This window comes from Prionailurus bengalensis, chromosome E1, assembly GCF_016509475.1.
Source record: "Prionailurus bengalensis isolate Pbe53 chromosome E1, Fcat_Pben_1.1_paternal_pri, whole genome shotgun sequence".
Lineage (NCBI taxonomy): Eukaryota > Metazoa > Chordata > Mammalia > Carnivora > Felidae > Prionailurus > Prionailurus bengalensis.
The window spans coordinates 3,316,492-3,339,521 of record NC_057347.1 but is presented as its reverse complement, the minus strand read 5'-3'; the positions used below and the strand labels follow the sequence as shown (position 1 = coordinate 3,339,521).

At 55.0% G+C, this 23,030-nt stretch overlaps 1 protein-coding gene and 1 long non-coding RNA gene across 3 annotated transcripts; both read left to right on the top strand.

Annotated features, from left to right (window-relative positions):
* Positions 1 to 1,467: 1,467 nt before the first annotated feature.
* CCDC42 (coiled-coil domain containing 42) lies at positions 1,468 to 13,065 on the top strand. 2 transcript variants are annotated; one of them, XM_043583097.1, is made up of 7 exons: positions 1,468 to 1,787; positions 2,068 to 2,173; positions 2,426 to 2,530; positions 3,573 to 3,770; positions 9,211 to 9,432; positions 9,522 to 9,680; positions 12,783 to 13,065. In XM_043583097.1, the coding sequence occupies exons 1-7, from the start codon at positions 1,705 to 1,707 to the stop codon at positions 12,858 to 12,860; spliced, it is 951 nt and encodes a 316-aa protein (XP_043439032.1). In that variant the 5' UTR covers positions 1,468 to 1,704; the 3' UTR covers positions 12,861 to 13,065. The 2 variants fall into 2 exon arrangements, with proteins under 2 accessions (XP_043439032.1, XP_043439033.1); XM_043583098.1 differs by lacking the exon at positions 12,783 to 13,065 and adding an exon at positions 9,899 to 10,356.
* A 475-nt stretch (positions 13,066 to 13,540) lies between these two features.
* Positions 13,541 to 21,749, top strand: LOC122484706. Its single transcript, XR_006297684.1, has 3 exons — positions 13,541 to 14,416; positions 20,893 to 21,015; positions 21,648 to 21,749. It is a non-coding gene; the product is annotated as an uncharacterized LOC122484706 (long non-coding RNA).
* The last annotated feature ends 1,281 nt before the right edge of the window (positions 21,750 to 23,030 follow it).

Below are 23,030 nucleotides of genomic sequence, written 5' to 3'. Positions count from 1 at the left end.
CTCCTTTTTAAGCAGTTAATTGTCTCAGAGGGAGGATGGGACCTGACCAAAAACACAGAAATGCCTAATTGTTTTCCAACAACCTAAAGCCAACAGGAGATCCTGCCAGATGCCTCCAAGGCAAACATCAAGATGGACGAGGGCTGGGGGCAGAGGGGAGGGGAAGCTGGGCTCACCCAGGCAAGGAATCTGTGAATCCCAGACAGCCCTGCATCTTCCCCAAGGCCCCTGGGAGGGCAGGGGGAGCCCAAAGAGGGATGGGTAGTGGAGAGGAAGATTCCCGTGAGAGGTACAGAGGAAGCAACCAAAAGGGCTCCCAGACAGGCGGGGTGCACGCGCAGGAGAGGATGCCTTAGCAGCTGCCTGTAGGCGCCGACCTGGCCCTGGGCCACCTGATGCCATAGATGCAACCAGGCACGTGCCCATATACCAGGGCAAACAGGTGACTCGAGAAACAGGCAGCCCCCGAGGAGGGGGAAAGAGGGTAAACCCCAAACGAAGACCGTGCTGGGCTCTAGGAATAAACAAAGAGAGAAGCGTCCCCTTTTGCGAAGCGTCCCGTCCTTACTGGCGCTCTTGTCATCCTGCTGTGGGCCTGTTTCTTTGGGGGCGCTCCCGGTGAGAACCCGTATTGGCTGAGAGGCTGGTGGGGGTGGGGGTGCCGTCGTGTTCCCCCTCATCCCCCGCCCCGCCCCCCCCCCCCCCAGCGGTCAGCGCCAAGGGCGCTGGGGAGCCGGAAAAGGTGCGGCGTCAGGCGGCCAGCAGGGGGCACCAGAGGACCGGCAGTGCCGCGGGGAGGGCTCGCCCACTGGGGGGCGCCGCCCTTCCCTGGAGGGACCCCCGTCCCCAGACCCGGAGGGGCAGAGTCCAATGCAGGCGCCGGCGGGGAGCAGAGGGGACAGTGCGGAACCGGGAACCGTGTCCCGCAGCAACGACTCGAGGTCGCCGCCGTCGCCCCCCACCCCCACCCCGCCCCGGACTCCTCGGCGCCCGCCTCCCCACCCCCCCACCCTCCCACCCTCCAGTGGGCCTCCTTGGTCCCCAAGCTCCCCGCCTATCCCCACGCACATCCCTCCCTCGCCCACCACTTGGTTCTCAAGCTCGGGCCTCCTCCCACCCTCCTGCAGGCCCCCACCCCTGCCTCCTTTTCTTCTGGGCCATTTGTCCCAGCTCCAGTCCCTCCCTCACCCCCCCTCACTCTCTCTCTCTCTCACACACACACACACACACCCCTGAACCCCCAAGGACACCCCTCTACCAAAACCCCCTCTTGGGCCATGGCCACCCAGACCCTCCCTCCCAGGCCTGGGACACCAGCATCTATTCAGTCCTAACTTTGTCCCCAAGCTCCTGGGGGGGAAATGCAGGAGCAGGGGGGCGGGATTCCAGCAAGACTGGGGTCAGGGGGGACAAGGGTCAGAGAGCAAAGCCTGAGTTCCAGTGGGTGGTCCACAGAACCAGGAGATCCGTTGCTAGGTAACCAGATCTCCCTTCACTTCCCAATACATCATCCTGAGCTCCCCACCGCAGGTGTCCAGCCGTCTTTCCCGGGTCTCGGACACCCACCCTCCGGGGGACCCTGACAAGCAGGAGGAAGGGAGAAGCAAGAGCCCAGCTACCAGCTACCCCCCCCCCCCCCAGCCACCCCCAGCCACCGGTTCACTGCGAGGATCCGGCCGCCTGGCCCATCGGGTCACCACCAGCATGAGCCTGGGCATCATGGAGGAGGACGAGCTGGCCGAGTACTTCCGGCTACAGTATGGGGAGAGGCTACTACAGCTGCTGCAGTGAGTGCCCCCCACACCCCCCACGCCCCACCTCCCAGCCCGTCCCCTCCACTTCCCACAACCCTGCGCCCCTCCCCCCCCCCCCACCAGTCCTCATCGCCCTGCCCCAGCGTGCTTCCCAGGCGCCAACACAGCCCTGTCCCCTCTCAACACACCGTCCCTTTCACTCCCGTGGGGGACAGGACCCCCTTCCCCCCTCCGTGTCCACGGGTTACCGCCAGCCCCAGCCTGCCCCAGGCGCTCGGAACCCACCGGCCTGTCTTGCCCCTGTCTTGGGCAGGAAGTTCCCCAACATTGAGGAGCAGTCGGAGTCCCCATCCATCCGGCTCCTGGAGAAGAAGAAAGAGGCCAAGATCATGCACACTGCTATGGAGCAGAAGAAGGAGGTGGGGGACTGGAGGCGCCGAGGGCAGGAAGGGCCCCGGGGCTCAGAGCCCCGGGACAGTCCTCCTCTGTGTGGGCGGCCAGAGCTGGGAGTCCTGGCGAAGCTTCTGTGTTCCCAGGGAGGAGAGAGGAAGGACCTGACCCTCGGGAGCAGTGTCCTGGGCGGGCAGGCCTGGGGACAGAGGCTTCCGGGAGGGAGGGGCGGGGCGGGGGGAGGGGCCCTCTTGACCTCTCTGCCCTCCCCAACCCCCAAGATGTTTCGGCGCCGGATGGAAACCCTGAATCTGCGTTGGGAGGAGCTGGGTACCAAGGAGGCCCAGCTGAAGGCTCACATCCAGAAGTTCGAGCAGTTCATCCAGGTGTGAGGGGCGGGGGGGAACCCACCCTCGCAAACTGGCCTCCTCCTCCTCCTCCTTGCTCTTGCCCACTCGTCACCCCGGTTAAAGGTCTCTTTGAGGCTCAGCGACGCCTGGGGCTTCTCCCTGCGCGTCCTCAATACTGTTCGTAATTTCTTGTTTCCCTGGTACACACAGTGTCTCCAGTGAACGAGTGAATGAATGAATGGATGGATGGGTGGATGATGACGAATAAACGAGTGTGCCGCGGGCAGGGTGAGGCACATGGGGATACAAAGGGGAGCCAGGTAGAATCTTATTCCTCGCCACTCAGCCACCCCTCTGTCCTTGTACTGAAAAGACCAGGCAGGGGTTGGTTGAAGGACCAGGCCCAGGCCTCACAATCCAATTCCTCTCCATCCGTCCTCAGAGGAGGATTTAACCATCCGGATTTGTCCAGACCAGCTCCACCCAGCACTGATGGGGCCCTGAGGGGCCTGGCCCAGCTCCCAGGGGTGATCCCACGGGGGACCCCTGCTCTTAAACATTTCCAGTCTTGCTCTGTGCGTAATCCACGTGGGAAAGAAGCTGGCGGCCTGCGTGTATCTTCCAGGGGTCCATCCAGTCCTTCCCACTGGCCAGAGAAAAGCTAGTGGCGTGTGGTTGGGGCGGCAGGAGATTTGGGGGTGAGAGGTCCTCCAAATGGCTGCCAGAGGTTCCACAGCGTGGGAATCCTAAAAAAAAAAAAAAAAAAATTGTTACAAATATGGACCCCTGGGTGTCTGTTTGCTTGCAATCCCCGGGGGGACGAGGGGGATCCTGGGCAGCTCAGTTGGTTAACTTTGGCTCAGCTCATGATCTCGTGGTTCGTGAGTTCGAGCCCCGCGTCGGGCTCTGGGCTGACAGCTCCGAGCCTGGAGCCTGCTTCCGATTCTGTGTCTCCCTCTCTCTCTGCCCCTCCCCTGCGTTTCCAAGAGAGGGGCGAGGGCCTCGCCGGGGGGAAGGGCAGCACCAGGGTGTGACGGGTGCCACCTCCCCTCTTCCCGTCCCCCCCCCACCCACCCAGGAGAACGACCAGAAACGGATCCGCGCCCTGAAGAAAGCCAACAAGGAGCGCGAGCTGAAGAGGCAGCGGGTGCGCGAGCTGGCCAAGGTCAAGCAGGAGATGGGGGCCCTGCGGCTGCAGCACCAGCGGCTGAGCACCAAGATGCAGGAGTTCTCCGTCTTCAACAAGTACCTGGAGAAGGTGGTGGAGCACTCGGAGGTGAGGGGGGGCAGGAGCGGCTGGGGAGGGGTGTGTGTGTGTGTGTGTGTCTGTGATAAGCTTTGCCTGCGGCCGGATGTGGCCTGAGCCCAACCGTCCCTGCCCTCGCCCCCGGGTGCGTTTTGTAGACCCGAGAGGCAGTGGAGACGAGGGGGAGAAGGTAGCAGATGCCGAACCCAGCACAGAGCTACAGAGGCCACTACCCGCCTGCACGGGGCTCCCCGACCTCCTCCTCGAACAGGGGCTCCCCTCCTGTCTCCTACTTTCCTCCCGCCTCTGGGCCTTCCTCCTCAGCCCCCTCCCGGGCTCCTCCGCCCAGCCCCTTCCTTCAGTGGTCCTCCACTTTTCTCCCTGGGCATCCCCCCCCCCCTACTCAAGACCTCCCATGGATGCCTCCCAGGCCGCCGGTCTCCCCACGCCCCCCTGGTGACAGCAGCGGGCAGGGCCCCCTCCCCAGAGGGAGCCAGTCCTGAAGTGTGTCCTCCGTGGGGGTTGTGGATCCGGGTCCTGAGGGCAGAGCCGGGACGCAAAGGATGCTCCGCTTTTTAAAGTTCCAGCAGCTTCCCTGTAGAACTAATTTATCTGTGCATGAGGCCCAGATCTGTGTTACGCCCTCCATTCTAAGGTGGATCCGTTGTGTAGTAAATGGTTCAGTTCGTCCCAGGATGGGGGGGGGGGGGGCGCTAGTGAGGGCAGACCACATATCAAAGCAGCAGATAAATGATAAGATAGGACTCATCCTCCCCCCCTCCCCTCCCCCCCACCCTGCAGCCATCAATCAGCAGATCTGGCCTATCCTGCCTCCGAAATATTTCTGGAATCTGGCCCCTGTCCCTTCCCCATCCAGACCCCCAAGGTACCTCAATCCCTCATCCGGAGGAGTTCAACACAGCCTTATTCCTGGTCACCAGCCTGTCCCTCTTTCTACAGCCAGCGTGACCCCCCCTGCCCCTCTTTCCTTCTCTCTTTCTCCTTCTTCCGTTCTTCTTTCCTTCTTCCGTTATGTCTTCCAAAATATTCTAAGCATACTGAAAAGTACAGAGAAATATATCATAGCACCCAAGTAGGCGTCACAGCTTTGTCAAATCTTAGTATTTCCCTCCAGTTCTGCTTCCTTAAATAAAACCCTGTCTTTAATTGAAAGCCCTTGGGAGCCCCCCCCCCTTCCAAGCCCCATCCTTCTCCCCCTCTTTGCGGAGGTAACCAGTATCCTGATTTTTAAACTGCTCATTCTCATGCCTGCTTTTACTATTTTGGTCACGTATTACGTATCCAAAGATCCAGGGGGCTCAGTTGGTGGAGCGTCCGACTTCAGCTCAGGTCATGATCTCACAGTTGGAGCCACAAGTCAGGCTCTGTGCTGATGGCTCTGAGTCTGGAGCCTGTTTCCGATTCTGTGTCTGCCCCTCTCTCTCTCTGCTCCTTCCCCTGCTTGCGCTCTGTCTCAGTCTCTCAAAAATAAATAAACATTAAAACATGTAAAAATAAGGGCACCTGGGTGGCTCCATTGGTTAAGTGGCTTCGGCTCAGGTCTTAATCTCGCAGTTTGTGAGTTTGAGCCCCACGTCGGGCTCTGTGCTGACAGCTCAGAGCCTAAAGCCTGCTTTGGATTCTGTGTCTCCCTCCCTCTCTGCCCTTCCCCTGCTCTCTCTCTCTCTCTCTCTCTCCCTCAAAAATAAACATTTAGGGGCACCTGGGTGGCTTGGTCGGTGAAGCGTCCGACTTCAGCTCAGGTCATGATCTCACGGTCCGGGAGTTCGAGCCCCGCGTCGGGCTCTGTGCTGACAGCTCGGAGCCTGGAGCCTGCTTCCGATTCTGTGTCTCCCTCTCTCTCTGCTCCTCCCCTGTTCATGCTCTGTCTCTCTCTGTCTCAAAATAAATAAACATTAAAAAAAATTTTTTTTTAATACATAAATAAATAAACATTTTTAAAAATGTAAAAATAAATAAAAAATTAAAAACACTAATCTTTTTAATTATGGAAAATTTCAAACATATACAAAAATAGTCTACTGAATGCCCGTTACTCACCACATAAGTCCAACAATTATCAGCTCATCCTATCATCCCCCATACCTTCTTCCCACCTCCGCCATTTTGAAGCAAATGATATTTTTTTTAGCCTCTAAGTGTTTCAATATGTGACTCTCCAAGATAAGGGAAATGCCATTGTCACACCTCGTAAAAATGCGACAGTAACTCCTTAATATTAAATATCCAGTCAACATTGAACTTTCCCCAACTGTTCCACACGTGCTTTTTGTGCAGTTGGTTCATTCCAATCATGGTCCAAACAAGGTCCCCACACGGCATTTGGTTGGGATGTTTGTTTTTCAAGTGTCACATACATGATTCTGCTGATCAAAAGAATCCAAACAGGGGCACCTGGGTGGCTCAGTCAGTTGAGCGTCCGACTTCGGCTCAGGTCATGATCTGACGGTCCGTGAGTTCAGCCCCGCGTCGGGCTCTGTGCTGACAGCTCGGAGCCTGGAGCCTGCTTCGGATTCTGTGTCTCCCTCTCTCTCTGACCCTCCCTCAGTCACGCTCTGTCTCTCTCTCTTTTTCAAAAATAAATAAATATTTTTAAATTTTTTTTTAAAAAGCCGAACAGAAAAGAGAACATACGTATGATCCTGCTGATATATTTAAAAAGAGGCACAAGTGAACCCTTGGTGATAGAATCCACAATTCTGGTTTCTCTGATAGTGGGCGGGCAGCTACTGAACCATAAGGGGGTGGAAGATCCTTCTAGAGCTGGAAATGTTCTGTCTTCCCTTCTTCACGTATTAGTGAGAAAACTACCACCGGGAGAAAGATATCATAGACAGGCTCTTCCTGTCATCAGCTACCTTTGATGACCTCGTGAGTCCTAAGGGAAAGGCTTGTTAAGTGCCGGACTCTATATTCCCGTTTTCACATTAATGAACGGATTCTCTGGCAGCTTCCAAAAGTGACCTATAATGTTGTTGGTATCGTTACGAATTCGTGGGTTGTTGACACATCTGGTGTGCTGTGATCCTTTGCGCTCACTCTGGCTGATGTTTCAACGTTTATTTATTTTTGGGACAGAGAGAGACAGAGCATGAACGGGGGAGGGGCAGAGAGAGAGGGAGACACAGAATCGGAAACAGGCTCCAGGCTCCAAGCCATCAGCCCAGAGCCCGACGCGGGGCTCCAACTCCTGGACTGCGAGATCGTGACCTGGCTGAAGTCGGACGCTTAACCGACTGCGCCACCCAGGCGCCCCTGGCTGATGTTTCAATGTCCTGTCCTTACTTGTTTATTTTTTAAGTTTATTTGTTTATTGGGGGGAGGGGCAGAGAAAGAGACAGAGAGAGAGAGAGAAAGAGAGAGAGAATCCCAAGCAGGCTCCACACTGTCACCACAGAGCCCGACGCGGGCGGGGCTTGAACCCACGAACCTCGAGATCACGACCTGAGCCGAAATCCAGAGTGGGACGCTTAACCGACTGAGCCACCCAGGTGCCCCCGGAGTGTCCCATCCTTGAACAGCGGGAGCCTCTGCAGGTGGGCACCCCAGTCCCTTTGACATCAGCACTGAGTACCCTTGGGAGCTCCGTTCAACTTAACTGTCATGTGCTCTTGGGTCGTGGACTCGGTGAACTTCCGGAAATGCAGACATAACGTTCTCTCTCTGCTTCTTCTTAGAATCCTTGAATGGAGGAAGTCCACTCTCCTCTTCCGGGTTCACGGGGCATTTCTTTTTTTTACTTCCTGCAGGTGGACCTCTCTGTCCCCATCTTGAACCCAGGCTATTCGTCCTAAACCTGCCACACACCCCCGCCCCTCCCCTGTCATCGTTGGGCTGGCTGCTCCCTTACCTGTCCTCAGCTTCCCCCACCTGCCCCCACCTGGCCGGCTATGTTCATACCTCTGGCCTCACTTTGGCCACCTCAGGAAACCTTTGCTGGCTGTCCCCACCTCCTCTAATGCCGGGTTGGGTGGTCCCTCCCCCACAGGGGCATGCTGATGGAAAGCCCACAGGGCACTTCCCGGAACGCCAGTCTGTCACTGGGAATGTCACGAGATGGAGAAGGCGCTCAGGGCGTGTCCCCTGGGCAGCCGGAAGGCCCACTCCGATAAACCCCTGGGGAGGTGAGTTGGCATCCTGGATCGGGTGCCCACGCCACCTTGTACAGAGAGAGGGCCACAGGGCTTCTGTTCTGCTGCCTGTGGTCTGCAGGGTCGGGTCAGAATGTCACGGCCCGGCACCGTGCTGGAGGGGACAGCCGAGCCCGGCAGGCCACCCGCCCCACCGGTGCCCTCTCCAGCCCCCAGCTGGAGGCAGACCTCAGCAAGTGTGAACAAATACCAGAGAGCCTTGGGCTGAAGATACTACCCTACAGTCTTTGGCCCACCCCATCCTCCAGTCCTAGATAGGGCTTATCACTTGGAGTTGTAACTCTTTCCCTGTCTGTCTGTCCTCCCTCTGTACCACCCCGAGTTTCAGGCTTCCTAAGAGCAGAGTCTGCCTTTCTTATCTCCTGCTCTGGGCCTAGCGCTTAGCATCCGGCCTGGCTTACAAATTGTTCTGGGTACATTCTTGTTGGATATGGTCATTACTGCCTTGGGAGACATCTCAAAATGCATTTCCCCGCCCCCTCCCCCCCAAGCCCCAGCCACCAGGTCCTCTAGAATCCAGCTGGGGGAACTTTGTGGAAAATTCGGGTGCCAGGGACCCCCTCAGACCCCCTCGTGTTTATTAAAACGAACGTCTTGGGGCGCCTGGGTGGCGCAGTCGGTTAAGCGCCCGACTTCAGCCAGGTCACGATCTTGCGGTCCGTGAGTTCGAGCCCCGCGTCAGGCTCTGGGCTGATGGCTCAGAGCCTGGAGCCTGCTTCCGATTCTGTGTCTCCCTCTCTCTCTGCCCCTCCCCCGTTCATGCTCTGTCTCTCTCTGTCCCCAAAATAAATAAATGTTGAAAAAAATAAAACGAACGTCTTGGTGGAAGGGAGCCTGGGTGGCTCAGCCCGTTAAGCCTCCGACTCTTGATTTCGGCTCAGGTCGAGATCTCACGGTGCGTGAGTTCGAGCCCCACGTCGGGCTCTGTGCTGACGGTGTGGAGGCCGGTTGGTATTCTCTCTCTCTCTCCCTCCCTCTCTCTCTCTGCCCCTCCCCTGCTCGCACTCTGTCTCTCTCTGTCCCTCTCTCTCAAAAAACAAAATAAACATTAAAAAAAAATGTAAAGCTCCCAGGTGATTGCCACGTGCAGACCGAGGACCCTAGCTCCCGATTGCACGTGCCCCCCGACACCTGTCCCATGGCCCATACCAACCCAGGAGGGCCAGCGGGGGGACTCCTCACGGCCTCTGCCCTTTGACCTTGGCCGAGGGTCTCCCCACTAGGCTGAGGCATCCAGCCAGGGACCTGGCAGGCGGGCCTGGGGGGCGGCCGTGCCGTGACGGGAGCCCCCTCTGCAGTTCGAGGAGATCCACGAGGTGATTTCACGCTACAAGACGCTGATGAGCATGCACCACGACCTCATGCAGTCGGCGCAGGAGGGCCAGGAGAAGATCGAGCGCGCCAAGGCACGGCTGGCACGCTACATGGAGGAGAAGGACGATGAGATCCTGCAGCACAACAACGAGCTGGCGCGTCTGCAGATGCGCTTTGACCGAGCCCGCAGCGACGTCATCGTCTGGGTGAGCGCGGGGGTGGGGGCTTCCGGGTGAGCAAGGGACACACACACACACACACGCCTGCTCATGCCCCGGCCCCGTCGCCTCCCCAGGAATCTCGCTGGGCGCACATCCAGAACACGGCCGCCAAGAAGACCCTCTTGCTGGGCACCATCAAGATGGCGGCACTGAACCTCTTCCAGATCGTGAGCAAGCAGCTGAAGGAGACCGCCGCCGTGTCCCTGGAGGACACCCACAAACAGCTGGACATGGTAAGAGGGGGTGCAGGTGCCCTGGCCAGCTGCCTCGACTGAGCCGAGATGGCTGTCCATTGGTGCAGCGGAAGAATGAACCCCACAGAGCAGTGGTTCGCAAATTTAGCAGGATCAGAGAGTCACCAGGTCAGGGGGGGTACTACTGGTCACCGCCTCCAGAGTCTCTGACTCGGTGGGTCCGAAATGAGAACCCAGGGATTTTCATTTTTCAACAGGTTCCCAGGTGATGGTGCTGGTCTGGCTTCCACGCTTTGAGAACCACGGCATTAGCGCTGAGACCCTTTTGGCCCCGGTGAACGCGGGCCCCAGCGGGGACCCACGATTGAATTCATCGCTGGTGCAAAAACAGTCTTCTTAGATTCTAGAGACGTGCTGAAAGCTCCGTGCCTGGGGCCCACGCTTTGGGAAAAGAGGAAATTGGGAGTGGGGGGAGTCAGCAAGTCTAGGAAAGTGTTGGTGTCTGTCTTATTAGGGGCACCCTGAGATTCTTCTCTTTGAAGTAACTGAAAGGAAATTGGAAAGGAAATAACTTTCTCACTATGCTTCAAAGCCGTGTGATGCTGTGTCCATGTGCCACCCCAAATCGTCTCCCTTCCGTAAATTTTTTTTTTAACGTGTATTTATTTTTGAGAGAGAGAGAGACAGAGCGTGAGCCGGGGAGGGGCAGAGAGAGAGGGGGACACAGGATCCGAAGCAGGCTCCGGGCTCCGAGCCATCAGCACAGAACCCGATGCGGGGCCCGAACCCACGAACCGCGAGATCAGGACCTGAGCCGAAGTCGGACGCTTCACCGACTGAGCCACCCAGGCGCCCCAGAATCATCTCACTTCCCACCAAAGGCACAGATATCCCGCACTTTGGGGAGCTCTGTACCAGAAGACGGGTTAGCCATACTTCCTGTCAGATGCACAGAACCATGACTAATTATTTGTTCCTTTGGCAAAAGCCTTGAGTGCTGCTGTCAAATAACAGAAAGCTCCTCAAGACTGGGGTCTGTGTTTGTTTAGTCGTTTGCTGTATCTCGGTGTCTAAAACAGTGCCTGGAACACAGTAGGCGCTCAATAAGCGTTTGGTGAATGAATATCAAACCCAAGCCAACGAAAGCAATGGGCCAGAAGGCATCTCCCCTATTTAACAACAACAACAAAGTAAAACCTGTGAAATGTAAAGATTTCACCCCACTGACCAGCCAGGAGGAGGGATTTCCTCAACCCGGAGAATCAGCCTGCAGCTCAGAGCACATAGAACAGAATTATCGACAGTTCAAAGACGTCGAAGGCAGTTTGTAAGAAAGCTTGCTCCCGAAGCCACAATTCTCAAATTTTCTGCGAGCAGGAGGCTTGTGCACCCTTCACATTTGTTGAAGACCCTCAAAGAGCTTTTGTTTGTATGGGTTATAGCTGCTGATATTTACCGTAGGAGACATTCAAACAGAAAAATTAAAAATCCTTAATTCCTTGTTCAAGGACAACAAGAAGCATGTTAACGTAAATGGCGTCCCTGACGCAAAGCACATTTCCAAAAGAACGCTCTGTGGGACAAGGAACATTTCTGCAAATCCACTTAATGTCTGGCTTCCTGGAGGACAGGTGGGTTCTCCCTTCGGCTTCAGCATTCGTCCTGTTGTGACAGCCTATGTCACGGAAACGTCCCGCTCTGGTAAAAGCCACTGTTCGCTCGTGAGCGAATAAGAGAGACAAAGACAAATGATGTCTTAGTGTTATTGAAAAAGGAGCTTAGGGGCGCCTGGGTGGCGCAGTCGGTTAAGCGTCCACTTCGGCTCAGGTCACGATCTCACGGTCCGTGAGTTCGAGCCCCGCGTCGGGCTCTGGGCTGATGGCTCAGAGCCTGGAGCCTGTTTCCGATTCTGTGTCTCCCTCTCTCTCTGCCCCTCCCCCGTCCATGCTCTGTCTCTCTCTGTCTCAAAAATAAATAAACGTTAAAAAAAAAAAAAAAGAAAAGGGTCTTGACACACAGGACTTTGCTGGGGCTCTGCCCCAGCCTCTCCAAGCAGATAACATTTCCAAAGTTTACTTGACCACAGAACCCTCTTGGGGGGCGGAGTGTGATCGCTTATTATAAGAACATAGTTGGAGGAGTGCTGCACTTGTCTTCTCCGTGATCTTGGGGAAGTTTCTTTCCTTCAGTGACTCTGTTTCCTCTTGCAAAACAGGAATTGTATCTGCAATAGTAACCGTATGGGGGCGGGGAACGGGGCTGTTGAGAGTTTTGGACGGTCCGCGTGGTCCCATCCCCAGGAACATCCTTGAAGAGGAGACATGTAATTTGATTTTATTTTTAATGTTTATTTATTCTTGAGAGAGAGAGAGACAGAGAGAGGGGGAGGGGCAGAGAGAGAGGGAGGCACAGAATCCGAAGCAGGCTCCAGGCTCCGAGCTGTCAGCACAGAGCCCGATGCAGGGCTTGAACCCACAAACCATGAGATCGTGACCGGAGCCGAAGTTGGACGCTTAACCGACTGAGCCACCCAGGCGCCCCGAAAAGGAGAGACTTTAGAACTGAGATCGTAGAGGCCATCTAGGCCAACCTGTTCTCCCCCTTCCCTTCTTAAAGATGAAGCTGAGTGCCAGAAAGATGAACCGATTTCCCCAGGGCCGCGTGAGGAGGCCAGGTGCCCACGTAGCACGCCGACTGCGTGTTCCTTGAAACAGAAGCTTGCGAATAGAACTCAAGCTTCCGTCGATGACTCAAGAGGATCATAAGGGGCGTCAGTTCTGGGTTCCGAGCAAACGCCCACCGTGAAGGCTGTTCAATTGTGGAGAGCCGTCTCCCCCAAGCTGCTGGCCCCTGCCTGCCGGAGGCGTCTAGTACCAGGGTCTGCTCTGGCATCCCCTCGCCCCTCCCCTCCCCAGACGGTCAGCTGGACTTTGTGCTGTCACCGTGTGTGCCTCCAGGAGTTCCCTGTTTGTGCCTTCTAGTCTGCCAAGCCCGAAGCTTGTCAAATAAGGGAAAGTGGCCCGGAGAAATCAGTCACAGGGAGACAGTGACTCCTTACAAGCTCTGCCCGGCCATGCTCCGTTTGGGGGTGGGGTGGCCTGCTGCTGGCTGGGCTGAGCCCCGATCCCCTTGCCTTGTTAGATCCAACAGTTTATCCAGGATCTGTCAGACATCTGGACAGAGGTGAGGAGGAAGGAACAACAGCAAGTCCGGGTTTAAGGAGCAGCGGTGGTTCCAGAATGTTCTGAGACAGAGACGGAGAGAGAATAAGGCCCTGGTGAGCTTGTGGCCCACCCAGTCAGCTCCCTCTAGCCCTCTGGGACCCCAAGGCCTTCCTGCTGGCGAGCACCCCGCCATTTACCCCTTGAGGCCTGTCCCCTCCCATCCCCCAAAACATTAAATCTTATCGGACGTTTGTTCCTAAGTTCTGTCTCTTTTTGGTTTATTCAGGGGGGAAGAGGGTCCACCGAGGGGAGAAAGACACCCCCTCTTCAAGCTGGCCACTTAGGCTGCCGAGGGACCAGAAAACGAATCTCAGGTCTGGCAGCTCCCAGGCTTTGGACTTGCACACAGAACTAGACCAGCACAGGGTGAGAACGTAGGACCCTTCTTTCCCCTATCACTTCAAAGAAAAGATTCTTTTTTTTTTAATTTCTTTTTTCAACGTTTATTTATTTTTTTGGGACAGAGAGAGACAGAGCATGAACGGGGGAGGGGCAGAGAGAGAGGGAGACACAGAATCGGAAACAGGCTCCAGGCTCTGAGCCGTCAGCCCAGAGCCGACGGGGGGCTCGAACTCACGCGAGATCACTCGAGATCTCGCGAGATCGTGAACTCACGGACCGCGAGATCGTGACCTGGCTGAAGTCGGAGGCTTAACTGACTGCGCCACGCAGGCGCCCCTAAAAGATTCTTTTTTTGAAGTCGGTGTTTCTAACCGGGGTGCAAAGACTCACTAGAAACTATGGAGGCAGCTTCCCGAGTGGGAGTTCGACAGGTGGGGAGTCAAGAACCCTCCCCAGCCCAGGGAACGAGCCCTGCCCTGCTCCCCCTGAGGACCCACAACACGCAGCACTAACGTGGGTATCGCAGGCAGGCCGCCCGAGGACGCGTCTTAGCGGGCTGCAATGAGAGTGGAAAACCAGCAAAAACTGAACTAAATGCGGACCAATGCAAAGTCTTGCACTCGGGGCCCCAAACTCAAAAACCATTAGGGCAGGTCCGAGGCCAGACAAAGAAAGCGTTTATGGAGCCTAGACTTGGCGCACGTCATCCGGGTGAAAACCCCCGCGTGGCACCAGCGTCCCCGTCCTACGGGGCAGGTGCTCAGCTCAGCCAGGCGCCTCTCAGAAAGCGAGACCACCCATGGCTTCCCCTCCGAAGCCGGGTAGCAGAACAGGACTGAACAAGGTGATGGGGGGGTGGCGCTGGGATCCCCAACTGACAACATTTCAGCAGCCTCCTCTCCGCTGGGGTCCTGCGGGAGGGCCCGGCCAGCCCGGGCTTTGGCATACACCCTCTGCATCCGCCAGGTGGTTCTCAAGGCACGCTCCCCAGACCCGCAGAACCAGCAGCACCTGGGAACTTACTAGAAATGCAAATACTCGGGCCCCGCCCCCAGACCCGAAAATCAGCAACTCCGGGGGCGGGACCCAGCCACGGAGGGGGTTTAATAAGCCCGCCAGGTGATTCGGCTGCCTGCTCCGGGTGATTGAGGGCCACTGCTGTGCCGGGAGCCGCTTTCAAGGACCTGGGCTCCTTCCGGCTCCTCCCGCGTGAGTAACAGTCCCGGGAATCCAGTCTGTGCCAGTCGGGGTGCGAGCAGAGACTAGAGCCCCCGGAGGACGCACACGGATGTGTGTAAAGGGCTACAGTACAGGGATTTGACCTCAGGCAGGTGTCAGTGGCCTGTACAAAGCTGACGCTGGGGCTCGGAGCCCACAGGGGGAGGCAGCCGGGGAAGAGAGACGGGGAGGGTGAGTCCGAATCCGCACGCACAAGCCGGAGTCCGTGAGGACGGACAGAAGCCGCATCCCGCCTGGGGGAGCCGAGCACGCACACCTGGCCCAGGGACCGAGCCCAGGAGCCGGAGGAGGGGGGCCGACTGGCGAGCTTCACTTCTGCTCCCCCAGGCCTCCCACGGAGTCTCTCTGGGACCCCCAGGCCCCCTCCCCAGAGACACCCAGGGAAAGTGGCTCCGGGAGCTCCTGCTGCCCGGGCCCCAAGTGCCCACACGGCCATCCCCTCCGGGTCACGTGGCCCCGGCCAGAGGGACTTCTCCATGGGAGGGGCGGGGGGAGAGGCCATCTGGAAAACCCAGGGTGGCCAGTTCTGGGGGTGGTGCTCGGAGGGAAAGGGTCGAGTCTCTTACTGGAGGGACATGGGCGTCAAGGGCCCTCCCGGAACAGATCTGTGGGCGGAGGCCGTGCCTCTAACCCAGCTTCCCCGAACCTCTGAGCCTCCTGGGCTGTGTCCGGGGAGGCGGGAGAGGGTGTGGGACCGACAGTTCCCCCAAAACCCTGTGGCTGTGAGGTGGGGGTTGAGACAACCAGCCGGTAAGGACTGAACCCAGGTCCTGGGTGGCCTAGGACCCCCTCAGCCCTGCCCCAACCCCCTTCCCCTCTCTTCCTCTTCCCCTCCCCCCTACCTTTCCCATTCCCCCTCCCTCTCTCCTCCCTCCCTCTCTCCTCCCTCCCTCCCTCCCTCTCTCCTCCCTCCCTCCCTCCCTCTCTCCTCCCTCCCTCCCTCCCTCTCTCCTCCCTCCCTCTCTCCTCCTCCTCCCCTCCCCTCTCCCCTCCTCCCATTTCCCCTTCCCTCCCCTCCCTCCCCCCTGCTCCTCATCTTCGGACTGTCCAGTTTCCTGCTTAATTGAACACGCTCAGGTTTACCTCCCCTGCACGTGTGTGCATATGTGTGTACAAATCACTCCAACACTACTGCACTTTTCAGGTTTCCAAAGGGGCCCAGCCCCGGCCGGGGAGAAGAAATTCTGTGGGTCTAGGCAGATTTCTTGATTACGAGCAAAGCCACAAACCCGCAAACTCCTTCCCAAGCCCACAGAAAGGGGCAGAGCACATGCAGAAAAGCCCAGGGATCCTCACAAGGACTCTCTCACTGAAGAGCGCCTGGGGCAGCCGGGGACAGGCCCTCCCCCCTCCCCCAGCCCCTCGGCCCCGGCTGCCCTGGGCCCTGGACCCCCAGAAAGAAGTCCAAGGCCTGCCCGATTAGGGCAGAGCTGGGCTCCCAGATGCAGGAGATCACCTTCCAAGGAAAAGCTGGAGTAAAGGGCCTGATTAGAGCGTTCCCAGCTAGAAAAGACACCAGCTCGTTAAAGCAGAAAGAACGGATTGGTTCCAGAAATGAGTGGTTCTCATCAGCCAAGGCAGGAAGCAGGGCTCCCCGTGTTTTCTGGGTAAAGGGAGGCAAGAGGAGGGGAGACCTTCAGAGACTTCCTCTCAATGCTAGAACACCCCGATCCCCATGGAGCCTGTTAGCCCTCCCAGCCAGAAAAGGGGGAGGGGGCTGGAGGGGCTCTGGAACCTTCTTATTTCAAGCCAGCTGTGGGTGGATCACTCAGGTACCTGAGCAAGCTCCCCGACTCTAGGACCTTCAGTCTTAGCAATCTCTATGGGAAGCAGGTGCGTGCGCGCAGCAGGATGGCGTGGGCAAGCGGTGCCCCCCGGGCCCAGGCCTCCAGAACTTCTGCTTCCCCCGCACCGAGACGCTGTGACGCTGGCTGAGTGCAGGCCTTGCCTGGGAAACTCACCCCCACTGGCCTGATGTTCCCATGTGCTTTCCCCCTTTGAGACTTTTTTTTTTTAATGTTTATTTACTTTGGAGAGAGAGACAGACAGACAGAATCTAAAGCAGGCTCCAGACTCTGAGCTGTCAGCACAGAGCCCGATGTGGGGCTCAAACTCATGACCCTTGCGATCATGACCTGAGCCGATGTCGGAGGCTTCGCTGACTCAGCCACCCAGGCACCCCTCCCCCCTTTGAAAATTTAACATTTTGACGTTGAGACCGCTCCCCATGTAGACCAGGAGTGATCAAGGGCACAGGGCCATGGGCTGGATCCAGAAACAGCCAACGGAGCGAAAGCCAGCTGCACAGAGATGCAAAACTGTGTTTGTTTTCCAGCGTGTGCAATCTGTGCACAGACCTGGAGACTTAGACCAACACGCACTAATGATCTCACAGGTAGACCAGGAGTCCGAGGACGCACCGGGTTCTGCCCTCAGGATTGTTGTCACAATGTTGGTTGGGCCAAGCTCTTTCCTGGACAGTCTAGAGGACAACCCACTTCCGAGCCCATTCGGGTTATTGGCAGAATAACTGTGCAGCCGGGAGCCTGAGGTCCGCATTTCCTTGCTGGTTGCTGGCTCTCTGGCAAGAGGCTGCCCGCATTCCTTGTCCTATGCCCTCTATCTTTGGAGACAGCAGCGGAGTCATTGTCCTGCTTTCCATCCCTCTGGCTTCCTCTTCTGAACCCAACCGGAGAAACTCTGCTTTTATAGGACTCGTGAGGGGCACCCCGGTGGCTCAGTCGGTCAAACATCCGACTTCGGCTCAGGTCACGATCTCGCGGTCCGTGAGTTCGGGCTCTGTGCTGACAGCTCGGAGCCTGGAGCCTGCTTCGGATTCTGTCTCTCTCTCTCTCTCTCTCTCAAAAATAAACATTAGAAAAAAGTAAAGGGCTCATGATATTAGGTTAAGCCCATCCAGATCATCTCCCCCTTGCCACGTAACATGGGAGTTACACCAGGGGGTGATGGTCTTAGCAGCCGTGTTAAACCTTTGTCTTCCGCACTAATCCAGAAAAGACCTCAGAACAAGAGGGACTGTGACAAGGCGGGGTGTCGAAGGCCCAGATGAGGCACGGAGGGCAGGAACCCTTTCAGATGTGGACCTGACCTCCCATTTATGCGCTAGTGATAGCTTTGGGGTTCCTCTGGGGCTTATTGCCTTCTTGGCGGAGGGGTCAACGAATGGACTTGTCAGTCTGGGAATCTCCTGACATTTCATGAAACTTTTATGTACACGCATGTATGGATTTTTCATGAGTGAGCGATTGGGGGGGGGCAGGAGAAATTCCCTACCTTTCGGTAGATTCTCCCAAGAATCTTAAGACTAGGAAGTACTTTTTTTTCCCTTTAATTAACAGTTTTATTGAGATAGAATTCCTATACCATAGAATTCATTCACTGAAAGTATACATTTCAGTGGCTCCAGTCATGAAGCCATCGACACAATTTCAGAACCTCTTCATCACTGTGCCCCCCCAAAACACCTCCATAGCCGTCAGCAATCTTTCCCATTTTCTCTCAAACCCCCAGCACTCAGGAACTACTAATCTATTCTCTGGATCTCCTATTCTTGGCATTTTCTGAAAATGTTTATTTATTTTGAGAGTGGATGAGGGGCAGAGAGAGGGAGAGAGAGAATCCCAAGGAGGCTCCACACTGTCAGCGCAGAGCCCGGCACGGGGCTGGATCTCCCGAACCGTGAGATGAAGACCCGAGCTGAAATCAAGAGCCGGATGCTCAACCGACGGAGCCACCCGGGGGGCCCTATTCTGGGCCTTTCGTATAAGTGGAATCACTCTATTGCCTTTTGCTTCATTTACTTAGTATAATGTGTTCAAGGTTCGTCCACGCCATAGGATGGGTCGGTACATCACTCCTTTTTATGGATGAATGATATTCCATTGTATAGACACAGCACGTTTTCATATCCAGCCATCAGTTGACAGACATTGGGATTGTTTCTCCTTTTTGGCCTTGTGAACAGTGCTGCTGGGAACATTCTTGTGCAAGGTTTTCTGGGGACATCGGTTTCCATCTCTCCTGGGTTACATTCCTAGGAGACAAACTGTTGGTTCCATGCAGGAACTCTGTTTAACCTTTCTAGGAAGGGCTAAACTATTGGGAGCTATTGCATCTTGAGATACCGGGAGCGCTTTCGTATCAAGGAGTAATGGAAAATTAGCAAAAAGGAAGGCCAGCTGGCCAGGAAGAGTCAGAAGAAAACCCAGAATTTGGTGAAACAATGGCCCAGGACACAGTTGAAGATCAATGAATGAGATGCCCAATTACGTGCCATCCAGAATCCAAGGAAGGAGGCTGGACTGTGAGTTAGGGACCAGGAAGCCACCCTCCCCTACCCATAATTCACTTCACAGCCACCCCAGGCAGCATCCCTGCTCCCACCCACCCTCCCCCCTCACACCCGGGCTTCTGTCAATCAACAGATAGTGGTGACATTGAGTGCCTCCTATGTGCCAAGCCCAGATAGAAGCGAAGGGGACAGATGGGGAAACAATTGATGTGGGTTCTACCTCTTGGAGCTTATGGTTTCTTGGGAGAGACATTAAACCAGTGGTTAGTCACATGACGGTGAGGAGGAGGAGGAACAACGAGAAGAAGGTTGTCCTAACACAACATGGGGACACCCTGGGTCTGGAAGGGCTGGGGTCACTGGACCAGAGACAGCGAGGACAGAAGATAGGCAGGGTGGGATCACGCTGGGGCTCGTGGGAAGGTCTTTCCTAGGATCTTGTGTTTTATTCTAGCCTGAAGGGCACGTAGAGGGTTTTATTAAAGAAACACAATAAAGAATACGAGGCCAAAGACTGCGCTATGAGCAGAAGTTTTCTTGTTTTTTTGTTCTAGAGTGACAGGCTCAGAAACCCAGTTTGGCACCCAACCTAGGATCTGGGGCACGAGGTTTGGGCAAGGAGAAAAGGAATAGGTCTTTAAACCTGAAAAACAAAACCAAAACTCACAAACCATCTCTGTCCTGTGCCGGGAAGGCAAGTCTGGTGAGATCCGAGCTTCGTCAGGTGGGCACGGGGTCCTCACCATTTGATGGCAGGCAGGGCACCCGGCCCAGGGTGACGGCTCACACGTCTCAGCGCACGCCAGACCTGCACTTCTGTGTGTGGTCTACACAGCATGTCAGATTTAAGCCGGGGAAGAGCATGGTCAGACTTGCCCTCGGAAAAGATGGCTCTACCTCCTGAGTGTGTAGAATGAACTGGATGGGGCACAAAAGGAGGAGGCCCAGGGGGGCCCGGGTGGCTCCGTCAGGTCATGAGCTCACGGTCCATGAGATCCAGCCCACATAGAGCTCTGTGCTGACAGCACGGAGGCTGCTTGGGATTCTCTCTCCCTCTCTCTCTGTCCCTCCCCTGTTCATGTGCTCACGCACTCTCTGTCTAAATAAATAAATACACTTAAAAAAAAAAAAAAAAAGAAGGTGGCTCGAGTGGCCGCAGGAGACCATGTTACTAAGGGATAATTGTTTTTAACTTAAAATTTTTTAATGTTTTTATTTTTGAGACAGAGACCGAGCAGGAGCAGGGGAGGGGCAGAGAGACAGAAGGAGAGAGAATCCCAAGGACTTGCACGGGAACAATAATGCGACAGATCCAAGTGGGGTGTTGTGGGTGGGCCGGGGTGCAGAGGGTCCACAGATCTTCCCGGCTCCTGACAGCAGATCCTGGGATGCCTCAGGAAGCCTGGGGCTCTTCAGAATCCAGTTGGAAACTTTCTTGGCTTCAGTATTTTGAAGGTTCCTGCCTGCTTAGCATTGCACGTTACCTGGGATCTCTGGGTTCCCAAATCTTAACTCTTGATTATTTATATACTATTTAAGTTCCATCTCCTGCTTGAATTTTTATTACTTACAACGTTAAGGATGCAATTTTGGGGGTGCCTGGGTGGCTCAGTCGGTTAAGTGTCCGACTTCGGCTCAGGTCATGATCTCACGGTCCGTGAGTTCGAGCCCCGTGTCGGGCTCTGTGCTGACAGCTCCGAGCCTGGAGCCTGCTTCGGATTCTGTGTCTCCCTCTCTCTCTGCCCCTCCCCTGTTTGCATTCTGAACCTCTTTCAAAAATAAACATTTAAAAAATTTTTTTAAAAGGATGCAATTTTTAAGAGGTAATCTAGCATCGTGGTTTTAAATGCAGACTCATAAACTCTGAGCGCCATGACCTCGAGCATGTTTCTTAATCTCTCTGTGCCTCTGTTTCCCCATCTGTAAAACGGAGAGCCTCGCAAGCAGCTCATAGGATTGCTATGACAACCTATGCTATGCTATGACATATGCAATTATGCTCTGACATAACCAACTAATGTATGTACATCGTATTACGTACCTGGGACATAGGAAGTCTGGAATATTTTCTGTCATTGTGATTCCGGTGATTGAAAGAATTCACCAGCCATCATTCTGTTTCACTCTGCTCCAGAGGAGCCTGGAGGTTGGGACCAGGATGCCTGTCTCCATCAACACTGTGGTCCTTAACTAACGAGCGAGTGTCAGGAGTGAACACACAGATGGGAAGATTCAGCCGCGTCAACAAATAGCAAGGGTGAGAACTTCCAGCATCGTTGCCATCATGTGCATGTTGAGTACCTGCAGTCCCCTCCAAGTGTGGGTCTGAGGCACCAGAGAGGGGATGCTGGAGACAGTGATCACCCACCTCCCCATGCTGCCCCAGCCCTGCTGGGGGAAGGTATCGCTGAAAACGTGAAGGTAACTCCTAGTGGCCTCTTCCTTCTTGAGACACAGCAGAGTGATGAAGACAGAGGCTAAGGGTGGTATTTATGCCAAGTTTTGGCCCATCCTTTTTCCTTCCCCACAATTTTTTCCTGCATGTGCCCTCCAGGATCCCCTCTGCCTCTTAGAGAGAGCAAGCTGAGGACTGGTTAGCGGACGGTCCACACAGTGCCCCTCCTCATGGGAGGTACCAGCAGAGTTTAAAATACTCCTTCTAATAATCATTATAGATACAAAGCTTGTATAGCACTTGCAAAGAGTAGGCTTTGATACTCTGCTCTACAAAGAGGTGGAGCTAATTCCCTTCCCCTTGAGTGTGGGCTGGGCTTCCCAGCTCGCTTGGGAAGAAAGGAATATGGCAGGAGTAAGGGTTTCTGACATCCAAGAGTAGGTCATAAAAAGCACTGTGGTTTCATCCTTTCTCTCTCTCTCGGTTCCATTCAGTCTGTGGAGAAGCCAGCTGCCATGTCACGAGGACACTCAAGCGACCCTGGTGGAGAAGTCTACACGGGGAACAAAGTCCTCCCCCATCAATAACCATGTGAGTAGATCTCGGAAGTGGGTCCTCCTACCTTAGATGAGCCATCAGATGCCTGTAGCCTTGGTCAATATCTTGACTACACTTCATGATACACCCCGGGGCCAGAATCACGCAGTTAAGCTGCTCTAGATTTCGGATCCTCAGAAATCATATTATTGGGGTTTGGTTTTTTGTTTTTCTTTTGTCATGATCTCACTTTCTCAGCCCTTTCTTGGCTGACAGCCAGTCTAAAGCAGCCACCCCATCACTCTCTACTATCCATATCCCATATACTCTTTTATACCACCTATGACTACTTAACTTTCCTCTTTGTTCATGGTTTTTAGCTAGCTCCACTGTAATTTAAGTTCCACGAGAGCAGGAATAGGTTTTGGCGTATTCAGAGGTGTGTGCGCATTATCGGCAGCCGTGCCTGGTACACAGTAGGTACTCATTAAGTGTTTGGGGGGTGAATCAAACGAATGAAAGGTATATTCTTTCACGGAAGGATCTGTGTTGATCTTCGCATCTCCACGATTCTGAACGCAGTAGCTGGAGCGTGATCAGAGCTCGCTTAACATTCCAGGACAAAAATAACTTTGTAAGACAGTAACGAAGTGAAAAATGAACAGTGGTGATCCCCGAATCCCTCATAAAATACGTGAGATATTCTTTTACGCCGCTAAGTCTGAGGTAGCGTATTCCCTAGACCTACTGCAGATAACTATGACAAAGAACTAGTTTTCTTTTTCTTTTTTTTCCTACTCATTTGAAAACAGGTTGCAGACATCGTGACCCTTCGGGCCCAGATACTTTAGTGTGTTTTTCTAAGAACAGTAACACTGGATAATTTTATTTCAGTTTATTAGGATTTATGACACCCATTGTATTTGCCATGGCAGCACATACACTAAAATAGGGATTATCGCACCCATGAATTCGATATGGGTTAATATCTAATATACAGTTGATGAATTTCTCCAACTATCCCAATGGCTCCCGGCGTCATTTAGAGCAAAAGACAAAGTCCTCACGGAGGCCACGAGGCACCACCAAGGTGCATTGGCTGTTCCCTGTGTGTCCAATTTGCTCTCATCTCCTTCAAGTCTTGGCTCAGATGGCTCCTCCTCTAGGGGGTTGACCATGACTACCCGTTCTTGAACTTCAGTCCCCCCCCCAACCCCCTGGCTCTCCCATCCCCTTGCCCTGTAGATGTTTCTACACAAAGTATCCTCTTGGAACCTCTTTGATTCTGAGTAGTATGTGTCTCCCCTACCAGCATGGGAACCCTGGGAGGTCAAGGGCTG